Raw genomic sequence first — 21,596 nt, forward strand, 5'->3', positions numbered from 1 at the left:
TAAGTTCAAAACACTTCTTCAATACAGAAAGAGTTATTATTTACAGATCCACAGCTAAGTACCAAAACATCTTTCAATAAAACAGCTAGTTCCCAAGTTTCAGCAAGATCATTCTCACAGTGATCAGACGAGCTCTACCAACAAGCAACTTCTCTTTCCAGCCAGACTGACCTTATCGCTCTCTACAACTGCCTGAAGGGAGGCTGTAGTGAGGAGGGTGTTGGTCTCTTTCCCCTGGTAACAAGCAACAGAACAAGAGGAAATGGCCTCAGGTTGTACCAGGGGAGGTTTAGATCGGATATTAGGAAAAAATTCTTAACTGAAAAAGTTGCCAGGCATGGGAACAGGCTGCTCATGGAAAAGGCGGAGTCACCATTCCTGGACACATAGATGAGGTTCTTAGGGACATGGTTTAGAGGTGGACTTGGCATTGTTAGGTTTATCGTTGGTCTCAATGATCTTAAAAGTCTTTTCCAACTAAAACTATTCTATGACTCTCTAACTCTGTGTATGACAAATGCCTGTCCCCTATCAGCACACACTTGAGCAGGACACAGCGCAGTGCTGCACACAGCCCTGCCCCAACACCCCAAAGCACCTGCCCGTCTGCCCTGCACGCTCCTCCTCCTGCAGCACCGCCGTGACCACCCGCTCTACAAGTCTTGTTCCTCTTGCTTCCCGCTCCGCAGATCCCAACCACCCCTGCAGCTGAAGGAACAGCGTGAGGTCCCGAGCACTTTCTGAGATTAAGCACAAAAACTCACAAATTAAGGGCATTTTAGCTACACGTCGCTAGTGAAGTTAGCATTTCTGTCTCATGGAGAGATTCTGTTTGCAAAACGATGTTTGTTAGTAAGACCAATTATCTGCATCCATCTAAAGCATACTTTTAAGAAGAATGTTTTTCTATAAAAGATGCCTCAGCAAACATACAAGCGTCACTGAATCTAAAATAAAAAGCATATGCTATCTAACAAGAGATATGAAAGAAAGCAAAGCATTATGGGAGGAATAGCACAGTGAATATGGATAAAGAATTTGAGACAACTGGAAGCAGCCGTTCTCATGGATTTTGGCTTTACATTTTTTCATTAAACTAGATGACATTTAAAATGCAGCATGTCAACTACTATAGGGCTAACAGACATTTGAGCATTTATATTTCACACGTGCATCATCCAACTAAGAAGTGAATATTTCAGAAAACCACTGCGTGTCAGTCTCAAAAGTATGATTACTTTCCTCAATTTGTCCTCCAATTTTTCTTTTTATCCAGCAATGAATAGGCTGAACATGTGAAGAAAATAAGAATGCTGTGAAATCTAATAATAAAACAGCAGAAGGAAATCTGCTAACTTTCTAAGCAACTACACTGTCTAAAGAATGACATAAATTCAAGAGCAAGCTTTCAAGTTTCATTTCGTTCTCTCAGACCAGACATAAAAATACCACAAGTATCAAAAATGTCAAAATAAGACACTTTAAAAGATGAGCAAAACTTGTTCTTCTTCTAAAACTTGACATATGATATATATTTAAAATTACATACAAGGATATTTTAGCTAAGCCAGTTACTAAAACAAGCAATAAGCCATAAGAGACCTTGAAATTTTCTAATTCTCAGAAACAGTCTTGCTAAAAACCTGGCATTATGATTCCAAGCAGCATTACATTAAGCAGTTGGTCACCTCAACGAGATGGCACAAGTCTGCCACCTTGTGAAAAATAAACCCATCTGCATTAACAGCACAATAATCGTATGTCCCGAGACTATAGAATATGTTTTCCTACGATGTTTTTAACAGAAATAATCCATCAGATTTATCTGCTCACAACAAAAGTAACAGATAAAAAAAAATCAGCATGCACATATGGCTTATGGTGTAAAATTAGTGCTAATTTTGAATGTGAACACGTGTTGTCAAAGAATTCAAGAAGTATGAAATACAGAACGCTAACAAATAACAGAAAATACAGTTCACATATACAATTACCAAACAAACTTCCTATCTTCCCAAATTGCAACCTATGTTTAACTAAAAGAAAAAACCAATATGTTCATTTGTTTGTCTTTTTTTGTTTTTCTACCTCAAAATAATTCAGCCATGCTGTGGCTGTTCAGCTCTGGTTTTATTATTCTGACAGTTCTTGAAAAACCATCATCTTTCTGGCAGAGAAAAACTAAACCTGAGTCTTTAATTTTAAATAGCAATTATAAAAATGTTAGCTGTGCTGGTTTTGTTTTCATCTTGGACATTTCAACAAATTAGCACTACTTTTTTTTCTAAATGGATAGCTGATTAATAACATATACAATACATTATCATTTTAATGCTGTTGTAAGTAATTTAATTGCCAAATGACACCTGCTGAGACATTAACCTGAAGTAAGCAGTTTTGGTTCTACCGAAACTAGAGGATCTTGGCAACATAAACCATGATAAACACTGCCCTTTCTGCATGTCTTTAGGATGAATAACTAATGAATTACAAACAACCACAATAGAAATATTTCAGGAGCAAAATGCTAAAATCGATTTTCCAAAAGATACTTGCTCCAAGATTATAAAGTATGTTTAACTATTTTTATACCTAGATTCAAAAAACGCTATTGCTAGAAATTTGTCAAATTTCTAAGAGATGTTGATAGAATTTGAAGACGTTTATTTATGGCTAATTATGGTATCATTAAAACCACCTTGATTTCTGAGACTGAATCAGGCTAACAATGAATATTACCTGCAAACTCCCCGTGGTTCATCAGCAAAAGTGAAAACAGTTTTATTCTAAAAATAAATTATCATGCCATGTTTTAGTAATTCATGGACTTACCTCTTTAATTTAAACTTGTATCAACTCAGCCCACTTTTAATGAGCAAAATACATAGAGAATAATTGTACTCTTAAACATATAAGCAGATTGATAAATCCCATTATAAAATATTTTACCATCTTATAATATCGGTTAAAAACCCCCAATGATTCACAGACCTCTCTCTCCATGTAATTTTTCTAGCATCTTGTGATGTGGAGCTCATTAGAACAGTATTGTGCTCTAAATTTTGGGGGACTTTTTGCATTCACTTTCCTTTAAGAAAGAAATGCATTGTAATTGTATATATTTAAACTCGGTTCTTTTCACTTGAAACATGGCTGCTATCTGCATTAAATAGAGAGCATAAACACTGTCTCCTAACAGTGCTGATAACCTAAGACATTCCAATACCTGCATCAATGGACATGCTGGACAAAACAGCACAGCTGTGGACTACGTAAGCACAGGAACTTTTGTATCTTGCCAAGCAAATGAACACTTTCTCCCCTACATAAAACCAGAAAACAGAAAAAAAATCCAGAAGGTAATGTGGAATTCTAGCCAGAACCCCATCCCCATGTTACCATACCAACTCAAGTCAGTCCTAGTATTTCAGGACGCAAAATAGGTTGCACTAAAACATGCATATGGTCTTTGTCTTGTTTACGGTTTTATTGGCATGGTGCACAAACACAAAACTGGAAGCACAAGGCACGCAACTCCCCCAACTCTGTCATACTAAAATCACAACAAAAGACAATATCCTGGACTCTGCAAGAACCACGTTGGATTCTTAAAAAGCAACCCATTTTGGATTTCTCCTGTCCCTTCAACTTGATAAAGCAATTAAAGAATGACTGAAAATGGCTTTCCCTATGGTAAACACATTATCAACAATGTACCCTACTGGCAACAGGCCAAGCAGCAAACGGTGACCTGGCAAAGGTCTTAAATTCAAGACCAATAAACCTACTCATTGAAGAGTGGCTTTATTTTTTCCTTAAAAGAAACAGGGTTGAAAAGACATTGGAGAGGAGAATCTGCATCAGCCACACTCCTCAGTGTTAGCACAGGGAAGGAATCAGAGGCAGAACATTGATCTACATACTGTAAAAGAAAAAAAAACATAACAGTACTAATGTAAATAACTCCACAGTACTGACCTTTTGAGAAACAATTCCATTGTGTTCCATTCCAGAGTGACTGGAGTGCAATAATATGACATGTTTGCATAGATTTGGCTCCAGTATTTTCATCATAGAACAAGAAAGAACCTAAAGATACTACACAGCACATACGGTTTTGGATGCCACACCACCACATAATTTAGTTATATTTCTAAAACTGCTTAAGTTAACTTTAAGCGTTCAACTATTTTTGAGCCTAATTAAAGTAATTTACTCATAGGAACCATTACAGCCTTCTTCTATCCTGATGATAATACACTACATGCTTTTTAGAAAAAAAAATATATATACACATTGTATTTTACCTTTGTAAAAATATATACTCCCTAGTTCCATTAGATTTGTATATATATATATATGAGAAAAACATTTAAAATAACAATTTAGTAATGCCAGTAGTATTTCTTTAAGATTACACATCAAGGATCTCAGAAAAACCCAATTCAATTGGGAGTGCGCTCATATCCTACTTCAATACAAACCTGTGAACACAGAACCTCAGGATATGAAAGCCCAATTATTTAAAAGGGTATTCGTGAGACTGCGTTCCACTGTGTAACAACACGTTTCAGCCTGATATACCTCAATTACTCCCCTTCTAACAGGTCACATTATCAACTGCAATTCACCTTTTCTTGTACATTAACATTTATTTCCCCATAGAAGGTACATGCACATAGCCTCCATTGTATTTTCTAAATATCAGTTTGAAATATAATTTTTCAGAATGCTCCAATGATTTAAGAGCATACATTCTCTTTGAAAAAACAATGTCAGCATTTATTGGTAAAAAAATCGTGCAAATTCAGTGCAACATAGGAGCTTTTGAAAACATTACACTTTAGTAGTGGTTCATACCTTGACCACTAGCAAACCTAGATGGAAGTGGCCTGATCCAAGGAGTAAAAATGCACCCAGAGGTAACAAAAAGTTAAACATTCTGTTTTTGAAGAGAAACCTCTGAAACATAAACTGTCATACCTTCAAGGGCATGTAATACAATATTTTATTATAAAGAAAACTGACTGTAAACATCTCCCTTATGTCACATTAATTACAGAAAGGTGTCCTCATATTGAATTTGTTAATTCCAGGAGCTCTTAAATTCAATATATGCAACATCTTCACATTACATCGTATCAGATCTCACAGTCAGTTGCAAGAATGTAAGCAAACAGCTTATTTCCCCAGTTGCAACCAGGTAAAAAAGTCCTTACATAATGCAAAACATATTCCTTCACTCCAGAGTCCACAGTTCTGAAACAGAAATAGGTTTTCATAAGGGTAGGAAAGTATTAAAAAAAACAAAGGTCACCACATGAACCTCTGGATTTCATCACTATTTGGCCATTGAAACGTTTTGTTTAGAAAAAGATTAAAAGTTATGGCATTCACAACAATATAAAAAGCCAACTCTACAAGTTGTCTATACACAGATGGAAATGGAATATTGAGCCTATATATTAAGAATGGCAAAATAAAGTAACGAAATTCTAGCAATTTCTGAGGAACTGTGACAGCTAATAAACATACAAAATACATTAAAATCCAGAAGATCGATTTTGATTTTAGTGTATCAGCAAAACTCCAGCCAGCAAATATATAGACTGGAACTAATACATATTTTACAAGTTCGTGTCTTTGGAAGATTTTCCTCCAGACATAGAATGTATAATGTCTGTTATCTGCTAGTAAATACTTGTGAACGTAGGTAAATTTCCAGATCAGGAATAAAGAGATGACAGCTACTGAGCTGTACTGCACAGGGTGCTTTCGTAACGACAGAAGGAATCTCCTGATTTTAGTAGGGGTCAATAAATGAGGGAATGAAAAAAAGACAGTAAAGGACAGAAAATAGAACAGCTGAGGAAAGTGCAAACAGGCTTCGTGGCTACTTCTGTCACCAACAACAATTCCACCGTTGACGAAGACAAAACCAAAGAAGATGGTTACTAATACAATGTATGGCCAAGTTAAAGCAATAAGTGTAACTAAGTTTTTAGGTGATATGAGATACTGAATAAGAAACTGCAATATTCTGATTAAATCTGAAAATGATCCTTTCCTGGAACAAATCTTTTCATCTTTCTTTTTATGTAGTTCTGTCTTCCAGGCTTCATTTAGCTTCTCTGCAACAACATTTCCAGCACAAAAAACTGTCCACACGATATTTGTCTGACGAAACAGGAAGCCACAAAATCCAAGGAGAGCTGAAGTTTTATGGTTACCATAAAGACACATTAAATAGGCAAAGAGAGTAAAAAACACTGATCCTGGGTCTGTATAATAAAGGAATGTAAAAAAATAAAGGGTGGGAAACATTGCAAGAGTTAATGTAGACAAGATTCTCTGGAAACCAGACACAGCCTAGAGAAGAAACAGAAAAATGTGGTTAGCAATGTCCAATAATAATAAAAATTAAAATTAAAAAAAAATCATTCTTGAGAATTCAGTTATCACAATATAACATATCTTATGCTCTTTGGTTCCATCACTGCACAAGCACCCATGCTATATTTTTGTTATCCTCCTGTTACATTAATACAGAGTGTCAGATTGCACAATGTTAAAGTACAAATGAAAGTACAGAACATCATTGCAGGTGAGTAAAAAATACGGCAACAGAAATACACCAACTTCTTTCATATGTCAGTTGTTCACATATTTGTGGCATTAAAATCATTGTGGGAGTTTAAGTGCTACATATCTAGGATAAAAGAACTGCACAACTGGGCAAAAAAAAGTTTTATGCCCCTACAATCTCATCACCAGATTGTTTATTTGTGAGACAGCAGAACACATGTACTTCTACTATTGCCTCTTTTGAACCCAGTCCACAGAGCAACCAGTTCCAAGTTTCTAATATTTGGCACAGCTTTTACTGTTTATCTTCATTATAATTCATTAGTTAGAAAAGAAACTTTAAAGAAGGCAGGAGACCCTGCTGTTAAAAACTCCTTCTAATTATCCCACTCACTACATGATGCAATGCAATTGACAACACTGAAAAATGTGTGATGTTTCTGAATGATGTAGGGTAGGGTGAAAGAGCCAGTCACCACCCTACTGAGAAGAGGAAGAGAAAACGCCGAGTTCAAAGAAGTGCCAACAATATAACTACGTTTTCTAATGCTTAGTCTAATGTCATGAAATCTTTTAGGTTTTTTACATTCATATTTCCACCTCCAAGCATAAAATAAAATGTTCTGAAAGTGGAAAAAATGTATTGAATTTGACCCAATTCTGTATGGTCTTATCATATGCTTAACCATGAAGAGTCTCCTGTATGAAAATACATCAGAATAAATATTCTTCATAGTAAAAGAAATCCTTCAGTTATCGTGGAACAGGAAAAAATATTCTTACAGTTAAAAGTGAAACTAAAGAACTTCACTAAGGTGAAAGATTTTGAATAGGCCATTTACCACTGGAACAATTTATCTGCTGCACTGGTGGATGCTTCACCACTTTAAACATACAATACTATTGTATCTAAGTGGAATGGTTATGGTCTGGACAGGCGGACAGCTAAGACAGGTAAAAACTGGCTGGATGGTTAACTGGTCACACTCCATCCAAAGGGGAGAGTACCAACCAGAGTATCACAGGGATCTACACTGGAACCTGTCCTGTTTAACATCTTTATCAATGACTTGAAGGCAGTGAGATTACACTGCCATCAAGTGTGCAGATGACACTAAACTGGAGGGACCAGGCAATATACTAAAGAGCAGAGCTGACATCCAGAGTGACCCAGACAGCATGGAAGAATGGGGCAACAGAAATACTACGAAATTCAACAAGGATAAATGCAAATGCCTGCACCTGGAAAGAAATCCCCACAATGATACGGGCTGGGCATGTAGCAGCTGAGGAGCTGCTGCTCTCTGGAAAGGGACTCAGGGTTCCTTGACAGACAGCAGGGTGAATGTGAGCTGGCAGCGTGCCCTGGCACTAAGGAACAGCCTCCTGAGCTGCATTAATAAGAGCAGAGCAGCAGAACAAAGGAAAAAGATTATTCCTCTTTATTCTATTTGCTAGGCTGCACCTAGAATACCATGCCAAATTTTGTGTTCTGTGGTACAAAAAAAGCACTAGTAAACTGGAGCAATGGCAGAGGGACCACCAAGACAGCTGAGGGCTGAAGCACCTGCTCTGAGAGTAGAGGCTGAGGGACCTGGCCTTGTTCACCCTGGAAAAGAGATGGCTTGGGGGGACTGAACAGCAGCCTCCCAACACCTGCCAGAATATCAACAGGTGAAGGGAGCCAGGCTGCTCAAAGTGGTGCACAGTGGGAGGACGAGAGGCAGCAGGCATAAACTGAAATGAGAAGTTCAGACTGGATGTAAAAAAAAAAACTTTTCCACTGTGAGGCAACTCAGGCGTGGAGCAGGTTGCCCAGAGAGGTTGTACAACCGCTCTCCATCCTTGGAGAGTTTTCCAGCTGCCAACTCTGAGCAATCTGCACTGATCTCAGACCTGACCCGCTCTGAGCTGGAGGGTGGCCTTCCTAAGGTCCCTTCCAGCTTGAATTATTCTCCAGTTCTAAATATTGACATTAAACCTGATATCTTCCTAAAGAAAACATTTTAAAACACAGCTCACAGGGTTTCAACTCAGGATTCACTGGCGAAGATTTGTGAAGTCTCAAGCAATTCCAACTAGATGAGCATCCAGACCTTTGCATAGTAAGTCTATATGCATACTAATTTGAACTTTCATTTCAGTGGGACTACTTATAGTTATGCACAAGAGAAGAGAAAAAAAAAAAAAAAAAAAAAAGAGGATCGCATCCTGAGAAAAAAAGATACTAAAAAATTTAGAGGAAAGGAAATTTGCCTCCTCGGTCAAACTGGTAGTAGTACCTGCAGCTGTATAAACCTGAGGACAGTTCACATATGCAGTGAATATACACACAGTCACCGATCTGCTTGTATGAGTGCAGAGAATTATTCGCTTTGACCGTACCTTATTCTTCTGATGGATCTTGGAGAGAAGTAAATACAGCAAATATAAGTTCCCGGCACTGAAGAGGAGGTTGACGAAGCGGAGCGTTCCCACGGAGCACACCACGCTCCCGGTCCAGCCGAGCAGCCAGGCCGCGGGCTTCACCGCTCCCACCGACACCAGGTACAGCCCGGGCAGCGTGGTGATCATGGGGTCCCACTGGAGAGGGGGAGACACGGAGCGTTACGGACAAGGCAAGCAACGGGTTGTGATACCATTCCCACCCACACCCCATGTTGTCAGTTTGGCCTTTCAGTGAGTTGTGGGCATTATCACAGAAATGTTTCAGCATTTTGAATCTTGCCCTGCGCACCACCAGGTCACGGAAAGCAGAAGCGTGGACAGCAGCGACCACACGATTCCCCTTTCAAAGCGCCCGGGTGTGCTCATAGAAACCATGGCCCCGCCCGGCCAGCAGCCCCGGGCGGCCCCGCGCAGCACCTGCAGGAAGCGGCCGTGGCAGTAGGCCTGCGCCTGCGGGACGTGGAACGCCTCGTCCATGTAGGGCCCGCGCTGCCGCCGGTTCACGGCCGCGAAGAGCAGGCACGACAGCAGAAACGCGCCGCTCATGGCGGCCGAGAAGCCGTAGGCCTCGGCCCGCTCCATGCCGCCGCCGCGCTGGCCGGGAAGGGGCCGCCCTTCCGGGAGGGCTGAGCGGGGAGGAGGGGCCTGGCGGCGCGGGGCCGCGGCGGAGGCGCTTGGCGGGCGGCGGTGAGGGGCGGCGGGCAGCGGTGCGGGGCGGCGGGCAGCGCGGTGTTGCGGGCAGCGCGGTGTTGCGGGCAGCGCGGTGTTGCGGGCAGCGCGGTGCCGGGAGGGCGGGCGGCTCCTGTGAACGCGGCCGCTGCGGGCGGGAGGGGTGAGGAGAGCGGCGGGCGGGACGCGCGGCCTGTCCCGGCCGGGGAGCCCGCACGCGTGGGGTTTCACCTCTGAGAGGCGCTGAAAGCCGAACGTGAAAGGCTGCGTGTTGTTAAAGTTGTGTTGGGCAGGAGACAAGCGCGGCTGTGTGTGGTCGCTCCCCCGGGCCGCCCGGCGCCCGCGCTGCGCGATGCAGGTGACGCACCGGCTGGAGCTGTTCCCCGAGCACAGCGTCACCATCCTGCTCTTCAACCGCGTGAGGAACGCCGCCGCTCTGCGGAAAAAAGCCATGGAAGGGGCCATTGAGGGAGCGTTAATCAACCCTGCGATGGTGAGTGAGTGGGGGCTGGTGCCGGGTCACAGCGCTGGACGCAGCGTGGAAACCCTTCTGTGTGGCACGTCTGAGGAACCACCTGTGTCTGTCATCCCTGTACACGTTCTCAGCTGTCTCTGCACAAGTGTCCCTCCTTTGCTTTCATCAAAGTGGCATCTGTGCGAAGAATGAGCCTTGGCAGCACTGGCCAAAACAAAGTTGACTTGATTCACTTCACATCCTATTTGGTGGATCTGTTTAAACCTATCTACATCTCCAAAACGTTGTACTAACTGTTTCATGTTACCAAAAATCACCACTGTTTGGACCCTTTGTTCTCATTTAAACCCATAACTAGTTTCTGAATCTTTTTTTGTTAGAATTAGCAAAGCAGCAGTTAGGGGAAAAAAACAAACAAACAAACAAAAAACTAATCTAATCTGGCAATTTATTGACAGAAGATTTATTAATGTGATTCCTTTTTCAAAATATTCCAGAAGAGTGTAATCTTTATGTCAACTATTACCCCCCACAGTAAATAATCACATTGACTTTGCAGAGCAAGAATTGCTAAAATAACTGGCAGAATACGGTACTGCTCACTTCTATGATTGCAGACTTAGGCTATCAAAATTAAGTCATTTTTTTTTCAGAGTTCAAAATAGTATGTTAAATTTCTGTTTAATTTCTTTGTTGTATTTTACAGATTGTAGATCCTTTTCAAATTCTTGTGGCAGCCAACAAAGCAGTTCATCTACACAAGATAGGCAAAATGAAGACCAAATCCCTCTATGCAGAAATTATTTTCAGCCTTTCACCAAACAACAATGTAAGATTTACTGAACAAATCTCTTTTTTTTTTTCTCCTCTAAGCTTGCTAAGGTCCATGCAGCAAAACGAAATATAGGCATTCATTTAACTGTTAATCTGTTTGCTAATAGAAGTTACTGTTATTTTAATAATACTGATATGCTGTTATCAGAATTCTATTAATGTAAAACGTGTGTCAGTTTATATTCTTGGTTCATTTTAATCAGTAACTAAAAAGGTCGCTTACACATAGTGAGAATGTGATTCAGTATTTTGATATATTTATTCTTTTATTAGATTTCAGATGCATTTAAAAAGTTTGGCATTTCAGACAGTGACACAGCAGTACTCATTGTTCTGGTTGTGGACAGAGAAAAACCTGTAAACCTGGAAGATATAGCATCTCAAGTAGAAGGCCAACAGGTTTCTTTAGATGAACTCCCCCAACTTACAGACACTGCCAAGGTTAAAAAGGTATGTAGCCAAAACAGGTGACTGGCATAGAGAAAAGGTTTTTTTTTTTTGGTTGTCTGATTAAGTAGCAATGGACATAATTAACTTAGGGTTTGTATTTCTTTAGCATGACTGGAAACTTCTTTTAAGTGAAACTTGATTGTTTTTTTCTTATACCATTTTTACTCTGGGAAAAAGTTCTAGTTGTCACACCCTGACATCACAAATTTTAAGTCATCAAATTCTTAACATTGTCAGAAAGTTGGAACATAAAAATAAATTCCAGATTGCTCCCTACCACTCAGTCATTTTTGCTTCCTGTTTTCTCAGGCAAATATCCGTGTAATTAAAAATAAATTTTCAGTCCTGAACAGTTTCATCATCTTAAGCACATAAATAGTCCCAGCATGGGCGGCTAAAATAAAAATGTGTTGATGAACTGCTAGGAGCTGTGTTAGGGCATGTGGGCTCTTAACACATTACCATATGTTAGGTCGGTATCTTGAAGTGTATGTGTTCCACTTGATTAAATTCAAGTAGTTCAAATCGTCTTGATCATGTCCATCAAAGTGACAATGGGAACCTATGAATATAGTTGGACAAATCATAGTATATGAAGTGCAGTACTATTTTCATTCAGTTTCTTAGTTTTCCTGTGTCTCTTAAAATTTCAGAATTTGCTTGGTTCCTCAGTCCCAATTTTGTCTTGCAGGCCAGACAAGACAGGAATTTCTAATGTAAGAAGTGGGAGAGAGGAGGAAATATTTTTGTTTTGGAAGATACATGACCAGTTTTTTTCTTCCTTATAAGGCTTTTATGTTTTTCTTCTTTTTTTTCTGCAGATGTACAAAATTACTCCGCAGGAAGAAAAAATGAACAACTTATTGGACAGTATTGTTTGCAGAATGTCAACAAAAGATGTTTTATGAAAATCTGGAAATAAATATTTTTTAAAGGAAAAAGAGGGTGTTTTAAGATGTAAAGACACTTCATTGGAATTATTCCTGTGTGTCAGAGAAAGGGGTGTAGTACAGAGTATTTTGATGACATCTGGGCTTTGACCATAAATGAGCAGATTTGGATATGAGGGTAATCTGAGCCACGTTCTAAGCACAGAGACCAATTCTGTTGTGCAAAGTAGAATTTGCCATTGGCATTTCTGTCCATTTGTTCTTTCTTAACAAGAAGAAAAATCACTTTTGACAGTATCCTAAGTTGATCATAAACAAAAGGCTTGGAAGTCTGTACTTCTCTCTTTCATCAAATGTTTTGCTAGTCCTAGACAGGATTCAAACATTGTAGATAATTTTTATTAACTCTACCATGATTTGTTGTGTTTTTACACCCCTAAAGGTTTATACCCTTTTAACAATAATACTGCCAGAAAAGGTGTGTCTGTGGCACAAAGTATTGCCGAGGGAAAAAGGAAAGTTTCTGTAAGCTCTGAGCAGCACCTCCCTCTTTCTGCTAATGGGGTAGAGTTGCTGCCCAGCCTTTGGGGAGAGGAAGAGGCAGGAGGGGCACTGTGGAGCAGAAGCATCGGAGATGTGCACAACAGTAAATGAGGTCAGTAGGGATGATGCTAAAGTGGTGTTAGCACCTGACACTCCAATGTCATCAGATACAGCGTGCTGCTGAGGTACTGGTGTGTTGCTGTGGTACTTCAGTGTTGATGTTAAAATAAGAGGTGCTTTTCCTTTGTAATACTGGATTATACACGGTGATGCTGACTTCCTAGGGGCTGGTTTCTGGTGGAAAATTCACAGAGAAATTTGCATCATGGATTTACTCACTTAAATTGTTGATATAACTTACATAGCAGTCTGAAAGGGTCATTGAACTAATTTTGTTGAACCAGTGATAGGAAGGGTCATCAGAGGGAACTAAGAATAATGTTGATTTCCAGTAGTCACCAGGTAATTTAATCATTGTCCTAATTAGGTAGAAGTCCATACTGTTCGTTATTGTTACACTGCATTGTTTTTCTAGGATATGTATAAAACTGTATAGCTGTCTGAATTTTTGTTTTTTGTTTTTGTGGGTTTTTTTGTTTTGTTTTTCTAGTGTTCTCTGAGGTATTTACAAGATTGGGAGAGTACACCCCAGATTTTTCCACATAGTGTTTAGGAAAACAAAACACATTTTGGGGGAGAGGCAGGTCTGAGTTAGAGCTGAAATGTTATCCACTACAGTAAACAGACCAGCAAACTGATGTATAGACCTAGTATTGTCTGTGTTTCTGTATTCAATATGGAAATCCCTAGCTTCTGTTTTGCATGTTGATTTTGGTTAATTCTTCTTCCCTCAGTTAAAACACACTAGTACAAATACCATCCTTTTCTTACCAACCAAATCAATGGTAAAATACTTAGCAGGTATCATAGATCACAGAATGGTTTGGGCCTTCAAAGGTCATCGAGGTCAACTCCCCTGCAATGAGCAGGGACATCTTCAACTAGATCAGGTTGCTCAGAGCCCTGTTCAGCCTGGCTTTGGATGTCTCCAGGGATATGCCTACCACCTCTCTGAGCAATCAGGACCAGTGTTGCACCACCCTCATTGTAAAAATTTCTATCCTACCACTACATGTCCTTGTAGAAAGTCTCTCTCCAGCTTTCCTGTAGGCCCCCTTTAGTCACTGGGTGGCTGCTATAAGGTCTCCCCAGAGCCTTCTCCAGGCTGAACAGCCCCAAGTCTCTTGGCCTGTCTTCATAGGAGAGCTGTTCCATCCCTCTGGTCATCTTTGTGTCCTTCCTCTGCACTTGCTCCAACAGCTCCATGTCTCTCCTATGTTGGAGGCCCCAGAGATGCACACAGCACTGTGGGTGGATCTCACCAGGGCAGAGCAGAGGGGCAGAATGACCTGCCTGACCTGCCGATCACGCTTCTTTTGATGCAGCCCAGGATATACTTGGTTGCTGGCCTGCAAGCTCAGCAACTACCAAGGGAATTACAAGATCTATCAAATGAAATGACACAGGAGAAATGGATGTTCTGATTTCTTAATTTAAAGATGGTTTTACAGAATGTATCATCCTACATAAAGGGAAATGTGAGGCAGTAGTAAAAAATGGGGCTTGGAAGGGCTTCAGTCTTTTAAAATAAAATGTGTATAATGTCAGCACGTGAGAATGACCATGGAAAATAAAGACTTGTTTTCCTTTTCTGACAGTCCAGTTGGTACATGGAGTATATCATCAGATTTCCTGGCTGAACTGCTGACATTGTTTTTGGCAGCTTAAAATAACAGCTGACAGGTATCCTTAAACCACAGCCTTCTTTGAACATGTGTAAAACATCAGTCTAGTCTGTTTAATATAAAAGAAATATTAATAAAAAGATCACTGTATAATAATTGATACATGTTCCAAACTTGGCTTCCCAGTTTCTAATGCTTGTCCATCTATTTCATTGGTGTAGAAACCGTAAATATTTTGTTACTGTTGACTTGAGTTAAATTAGGAAATTGTGACTTATTGTGAGACCCGAATGGGCTGTTTTCATGGTGAATTTACTGGAAATAATTTTTCGGAGCTGTAGCCTCCATAGTATCATTCAGTCCAGCAGATGATTTGGGTCTGTTGGCAGTGAGAGATTATACCATTGCCCTGCAAGACCACAGTTTTCCTCTAGTCCTAGTTGCATTACCAAACTAAACTAAATTATTTACAAAAAACAGTAGTGTAGATTTTGACCCCGCAAAGTTACACATTAAAAAATTAGTAAATTTGGATCTGTAACTGTTAAATCAACCACCACTGGTTTCCACCAAGGTAAAAGTTTAAGAAAAAAGATAGGCTTTCAAAACATTTTGTGTCCTGCTGCTGTCTCCTCTGAACTTTCCTACCTCATCTCCTCTATCACAAGGTGAAAGAGAGGAAGATGAAGCATTTTTAACACCTTATTTGGATCTCCATTTTTCTTTTCAGAAACATTTCAGTTTACACATCCTTCCTGCTTATGGATGGATATCAGAATGGGGTACACAATACTTGTAAGAATTGTGTTGTCTACAGGTACTACATAATTACAAATGTGTATCTGGCTGTTCCTATGCAATCAAAATGTCTTGCAGTTCTTGTTTATTAGGATACTGTTTGTTAGTTTAGGCAATGCTGAAATTTGGGGTTTAAGCTGAATTTAAGCTCCAAAGGCTTGGACTATTGTTCCCAACAGCCACTGCACCTCAGTTCTGCCAGTCCATTGACCTGAGCTCATCAGGAGTTGGCAACCATAAAATTGACAGAGAGTTTGACAGAGAGTTTGACAGAGATTACAGTTGACTGTATTTCTAGAAAGCTTGCAGTTTTTCTGAGTGGAGTTATTTCCCTGAAAAAGTGAGAGTACGGAGTGTCCCCCATCAAAGATGGGCTGGTGTATGTAGAGGTTGGTACTGCCATGAGGTATTAATGAATTATGGAAAAGCACGCGGTGGCTGAAGATTAATTAAATATATTGGTATGAGATGAAAAACTGAGCCAGTTGGTTCTGCAACAAAGGATGCTTACAAATACAGATTATTTCATGGGTTTATTCCTGAGTTTACAAAGGTATTACCCTAAATTAAAAATATGCAGAAGCAAGCTCCATCCTTCATATAAACTCTACAGCAACTGAGATGAGAATTTAACTTGTTCAGAGATCTTCCTTTGCCTGTAAGATAGCTGGTTATATTGTTTGGGGTTTTTTTGTTTTGTTTTTTTGTTTGTTTGTTTTTTTTTTTTATGTTATTGTGGCATGGTAGATTACTTGCCTGTTTATAGTGTATGCTTTACCATGGATTGGGACAGGTAATCTTAGCAGAGGTAGAGACTGGACAACTTAAGTTCAAAAATGGAAAGCTGGAGTGGATATATAAAATATTGACCAAGAAAAACATTAGTTGAACTCTTCTTGCTAGCATATTGTGTTTAAAATAAGTTTCATATGCATGCAAAGGATAATATAAACATGTTTACAGTGTGAACAGGTATATGTTATTCACAAAGTCATGTTCTGTACATTGCCTATTAAATTGCTTCACAGATCCAGTTCCACAAGTAGCAACAGTTTAAGCAGTTTCAAGTAAACTGAGATATGCCAAGATCATTTTTTTCATACCTCCTGGGTATGGATAATTGACACAGATATGCCGTTAAGTATTTAATAAAGAAAACATACTGCTGCTACAAGGATGAATCCCTTCTTGACCAGGCTCCCCAGATTGCCATTAGAAGAATCATAATAATCACTGTGTAGAGGGTCTGGACTGTAGCAAGATCATCTCCATGCTGGTGCTTGAAGCCAGAGGTGCTGTGCCAGGTCTCACTTCTGTTCCCAGTGGTTTTCTGTCTGTGAGCACGGAGAGAATGTATCCTGCCATAACAAAAAACAATATTAAGATTAAAAATTATTCTTTTTTATTAATAGTTCAGTAGTGTTTATAATGAAGTTCAGAGTGTGCATTGTATCATTGACTAGATTTGGAAAAGAGCTATGTGGCTAATAAAGTAATTTCCATAACTGGAAGTGTAAAACATTAACCAGCCATTTGGTATTTCTCTCCCACTGACAGGCAGAGAGACTGGGGATGGGCTTGTTAGAGGACACACAGTGCTCTTACTCTTCACTGTTGATACAGATCAGTTGTATGAGAAAAAACATACCCTTTCATTTTGCAATATTATGAAAGTTGCAGGGTTTAAAAACAAATACTGGTTTCCAAAGCTTTAATCCATGGGAATAAGCACAGCATGTGCTCTGATAATGTGTTTCTGTCTCTGCTTTTCAGAGGGGACTTCCCTCGGCAATCTGTGTCAAGGTATTCATTAACCAAAGATACCAATCAGGACTAACTACACAAAGCGTATCTGCAGGATTCTCTGCACTAACATTTTACATTGCTCTGCCACCTTTCCCAAATGGTTTGAAAGTAGAAGTGCTAGTCTGTGGTAACTGACTTCCAGTTACTGTTATCTCCACTGAAAATTGCCCTGGTGGGACAGGTTTTTTTTTTTTGCTTTTTTTTTTTTAATAGAAAAATGTTGAATGTCCACAATTCCATCTGAACTGGAATGCCAACAGGAGATCAATCAGCTTGTGATTTTCATGTAGCTTAGGAAGGGGTGTGAGAAGTATGAGATGTATTAAGCTCTGGTTCATACGCATTCCTGCCATTATTATCACTGAAGAGTAGGAGCTACCAAAACCGTTACTGCAGATACAGCTTACGAGTAAAGAAATTTAAACACAAATTATATATGTATGCTCACTTAGAAGAGAGCTGTCAAAACTGGTTTGTTAAAAATGAAAGACTAGGAATTGCAGTCTGCCAAAGGGAATTCATCAATATAACAGAAGTTCTGCAGCTGAGATTTTACAGAAAGTAGTTGTAGAATTAGAAATACAGGACAAGGGCTACCGTCTGTCTTGTGTAGCTGCAAATCAAATAACATAGTTTGTTATCATCTGCCAGCATTATGTGAGGACCATGAGAGGAATATTCTCCCTGTCAGTTGTTCGATTTCTCATTCCTACCTGAGGGGAATGCAGTCTGTGTCACTTACCTCCTGCAAGCATTCATGGTGTTTTAGTGATTGAGATCCCAATGAATCAGATTCCTTCTTGCAGAGAGGAAAACGTTGTCCTTTTTTATCCTCTTGTTTCTTTGCACAAAAGAAGAAAATCTTCACTCCGTACAAACAAAAATAATCTTTCTTCCAAGCCCCCCGACTTAACCAGTGCTTATCTGGAAGCACTTGATCTGTGTCAAAGTTCTCAAATTACTGGTTTTCTGAAGCTAATTTTGACATAGTTCTTCAAGAAATTCCCTGGAGCAGCTCACAAAGCAAGTAATGAGTAATCCCAACGACTGGCTGCTTTTAGCTGCTGGGATCCCTTCTTATAAACAGTAGCTCGCTGCTAAAATGTTGCCAAATTCATAGCAACACAAGTAATGCACAGATGGAGGGTGCTGGTGATGAAAAATACAGGATGAGCTATAAGGATGAACTACTTTCTATTAGATCACGGGCTATTTTGGGGTAGAACTTAGTTCCTTTCTACGACTGTAATTTGTTTTAACTTGCCTGGAATGAAATTTCGAGCCACCATCACTTAGATGTGGTCTAATATTCAAATATTTTTATGAAAAAGTAGGTGCCTTCTTTAAGAATCTGTAGACTTTTATAACACAATCATATTCAATAAGCAGTATATCAGCACAAAAGAAAGCATTTGAGCATTTAGGGTTAGTAACAAGGTCACATCCTGTTCTTCCCCTGACTCACTGGAGCCATAATTAACAAGAGGCCGTGTCAATGCAGAGGTTCTTGCATAAGTTGTGCATCGCACGATGAGCTGGGTTAATAGTGGCTTTAGTATAATAAATCCCATGGTCCAGCAACTATTTGTAGGGCTCATGAATATACACATTTAAATTCATAGTTCAGAAAAATGGGCCAAGCCCTTCTTTCCCAAAACAAAGTGTGAACACCATCTTGCATCATATTTAAACTGCCAAAAAAAAAAAACTTCCTTATTTAACTATTACTTTAAGTTTATTGGCACAAATAAACAAATCTGAACGTGTAGTTCTGGTGCATTCCTAAAGGCTTTTGCCTTTCTTCACATAGCATTTATGTTTTTATATAAATCAAATTGGTTCCTTTAGTTTTAGTAAAACAATCAGCAATTTCCAAATGTCTTGTGATAACACAGTCCAGAAAATGAAAACTGAGCTTGTTTACTCATGCTCTTATCAGTCTTAAAACTCTTTTCCATAGTTAACATTTGTAAAAAGAGCTATTTTCATTTCATCAAGACTGTGACTGTTTAATGGAACTGAGTCTCCATTTCTTCTAAGTAAACTTGTTATAAGAATAGTAAGTACGTCAGTGTGCACTTCAATAGTAATGCATGTGCTGTTTCCTTCTAATGGCTGAGTAAAACCATGTCACTGGAACCACTGGAGCTACAGAGAGCTTCATATCATTCTTTAATATTACTAATAGACAAATAGAAATATTACAGTGATTTGGAGGAAGAAAAGATTCTGTAAAGAATTACTGACTTGAATTACTTCTAGCTCTTTCAGGCCTGATCATGAAAACATAGGCAGTTCCAACTTTTGGATTCTGCCAGAGGAGTTGGATGACTAGTTCCTTAAATTACACATACCAAATGGTAGGTGCCGCAATAAAAGCTGTACAGTGATTTTTTTTCCTGTGCCTTTTTAGTTTTATTTATACAATTTTTCTATTTCAGTCCTAAGATCTGTATCACTTACTGCCCATTTTACCCCTTTTCCCATTAGTTTCATCTTGTTGTTTTGTTTCTTACTGATGCTTCCACTTTCTGACTCAACTAAGCAAAGGGAGCCATGTGCAAGCCCCAGCTCAGAAGTGTGAGATTGTTGATTATTGGTCATATAATAAATTCTAGGTATCTCACTGACTTCCATTCTTCTATCAATTTTATTTGTGGAAAATTATCTTTTATAATGCGCGTGGCCCAGTTCTGTTAGTGAGACATTCTATAGGTGAAAGCAATGCAAGCAAAGACGGTAGGTGAAATCATAGAAATTAAATTGTTACATCAGTAACAGTAATTCAAGGACTCATGAGAAAAACACAAAAGAGAACAGGTATAAAATCCTGAGATGAAAAGCTGCAAGATAGCAACTCTGTAATAATGAGGATTGGCCCATTTTACGAGCCGCAAAACCTGACACTTCCCTACCTAACTGAGCACTGCCAGCCAAGAGGGACTCCTGGGGGGATGGGGTGGGAGGGAAGGTGGGAGGTGAGCATCTTCATACTGAGCCTAGTAACTTATTAGTCCCAGCCACTTACTGTGCATTCTAGGATACTTGCTACATACTCAAGATCCATATATGTTGCTTGCATGGCTCCCTGAAAGATACCAAAATATAAATGGCCAAGTAGAGAAAGGGTTACAAAATATTTTGGCTATATGATAATCTGCAAGTGACGATTAACCATTCTTATTCAGCTGCTGAATTGCAGTCCAGTGATTTACTTAGTCATTCCAAAGTACTTAGAACACAATATATCACTCAACTGCAATTTTTGAGGCCATGCTTGTATTAGGAGAAAACCCTAAGCACTGCACAGCATTAAACATCAGAAGAAATGTGAAAGAGTGGTTTTTTCCTGGTGTTTCTAACTGACATGGGTCTGCTTTTAAAACTGTTCTGTCAGTCAGCCCGTATCAGCTGGCATTAACTGGAACTGACACTCAAGGATCTCCCCATCCCTTATCACAGTATCACAGTATGTTTGGGATTGGAAGGGACCTCAAAAGATCATCTAGTCCAATCCCCTGCTGGAGCAGGAACGCCTAGGTGAGGTCGCACAGGAACATGTCCAGGCGGGTTTTGAATGTCTCCAGAGAAGGAGACTCCACAACCTCCCTGGGCAGCCTGTTCCAGTGCTCTGTCACCCTCACTGAGAAGAAGTTTTTTCTCAAATTTAAGTGGAACCTCTTCTGTTATGTCAGTTTAGCAACAGGTACATACATCCCTTTTGGCAAACTTAAGTTCCCAGGACAATCAGATCCAGCCAAGGTGTGTAGGAAACAAAAGGAGTCCTTGTGCACCCACTGCAGCCAGCATGTCAGCTGCGCAAGAGCCACCCTCAAGCCAAGTCCCTCAGTAATGCCCAGGCACTGCAGAAGGCCTTGCCTTCCCTTCCTGACACCACCGCAGCTGCTGGGGTCAGCCAGGCAAACCTGACTGCGGCAGCAAGCCGCGGGGATGAAACAGCAAGGCTGGAACCTGCACTTGAGGAGTAAAAAGTGCCAGAGGAGCGGCCTGGCCTGCGAGGCTGAGTAGAGCAGGAGAGGCCACGGCCCCAGGCATGGCAGCCAGCAGCCACCCATAGGCACGGGCTGCAGCCTTCTGGGCAGCCTCTGCTGGCCCTGGGCGCTGTGGTGCTCCAGAGGCCCATCTGCAGTTCTCCCAGCCCATGAATAACTACACGTGTTTCACCTGTTGAACACCGGTCCCGGTGAGCGGGGCGGGGCGGGGCGGGGCGGGGCGGGGCGGGGCGGGGCGGGGCGGGGCGGCCGTTGGGAGCCCCGTCCCACTACAAGCCCCAGAATGCCCCGGGCGGGACGCGTATCGTTCGAACCTGCCAATGAGGGCGCGTGGCGCGAG

General features: G+C 40.3%; 2 protein-coding genes and 1 long non-coding RNA gene across 5 annotated transcripts; 1 reads left to right on the top strand and 2 right to left on the bottom strand.

Annotated features, from left to right (window-relative positions):
- Nucleotides 1-1,487: 1,487 nt before the first annotated feature.
- On the bottom strand, nt 1,488-9,703 carry ALG10 (ALG10 alpha-1,2-glucosyltransferase). Of its 2 annotated transcripts, XR_014183156.1 has the most exons (4): nt 9,451-9,703; nt 8,971-9,168; nt 4,080-6,369; nt 1,488-3,636 (listed from the first exon to the last, which is right to left on the bottom strand). XR_014183156.1 is itself a non-coding variant. In XM_082043500.1 (3 exons), exons 1-3 carry the CDS (start codon nt 9,613-9,615, stop codon nt 5,314-5,316), a joined length of 1,419 nt encoding a protein of 472 aa, XP_081899626.1. In that variant the 5' UTR covers nt 9,616-9,703; the 3' UTR covers nt 1,488-5,313. The 2 variants fall into 2 exon arrangements, 1 of the variants encoding a protein (XP_081899626.1); XM_082043500.1 differs by having other exon boundaries at nt 1,488-6,369.
- On the top strand, nt 9,672-14,761 carry TPRKB (TP53RK binding protein). 2 transcript variants are annotated; one of them, XM_082043502.1, is made up of 5 exons: nt 9,672-9,720; nt 9,983-10,195; nt 10,884-11,006; nt 11,285-11,461; nt 12,283-14,760. In XM_082043502.1, exons 2-5 carry the CDS (start codon nt 10,055-10,057, stop codon nt 12,367-12,369), a joined length of 528 nt encoding a protein of 175 aa, XP_081899628.1. In that variant the 5' UTR covers nt 9,672-9,720; nt 9,983-10,054; the 3' UTR covers nt 12,370-14,760. The 2 variants fall into 2 exon arrangements, with proteins under 2 accessions (XP_081899628.1, XP_081899629.1); XM_082043503.1 differs by having other exon boundaries at nt 9,673-9,720; nt 9,996-10,195; nt 12,283-14,761.
- Nucleotides 14,762-15,900: 1,139 nt separating this feature from the next.
- LOC309445858 lies at nt 15,901-21,455 on the bottom strand. The gene is made up of 3 exons (XR_014185368.1): nt 21,429-21,455; nt 17,986-18,084; nt 15,901-16,795 (listed from the first exon to the last, which is right to left on the bottom strand). It is a non-coding gene; the product is annotated as an uncharacterized lncRNA (long non-coding RNA).
- Between the last annotated feature and the right edge of the window lie 141 nt (nt 21,456-21,596).

The sequence above is a fragment of the Streptopelia decaocto genome (genome assembly GCF_964273445.1).
Source record: "Streptopelia decaocto genome assembly, chromosome: 1".
NCBI classification, from domain to species: Eukaryota; Metazoa; Chordata; class Aves; order Columbiformes; family Columbidae; genus Streptopelia; species Streptopelia decaocto.

Coding starts and splice junctions, on each gene's coding strand:
- ALG10 (XM_082043500.1), bottom strand. CDS start 9,615: ATGGAGCGGGCCGAGGCCTACGGCTTCTCGGCCGCCATGAGCGGCGCG. Junction 9,169..9,450: donor GCCACGGCCGCTTCCTGCAG/GTGCTGCGCGGG, acceptor CCCCCTCTCCAG/TGGGACCCCATGATCACCAC. Junction 6,370..8,970: donor AGATCCATCAGAAGAATAAG/GTACGGTCAAAG, acceptor TTTCTTCTCTAG/GCTGTGTCTGGTTTCCAGAG.
- TPRKB (XM_082043502.1), top strand. CDS start 10,055: ATGCAGGTGACGCACCGGCTGGAGCTGTTCCCCGAGCACAGCGTCACC. Junction 11,007..11,284: donor GCCTTTCACCAAACAACAAT/GTAAGATTTACT, acceptor TTCTTTTATTAG/ATTTCAGATGCATTTAAAAA. Junction 11,462..12,282: donor ACACTGCCAAGGTTAAAAAG/GTATGTAGCCAA, acceptor TTTTTTCTGCAG/ATGTACAAAATTACTCCGCA.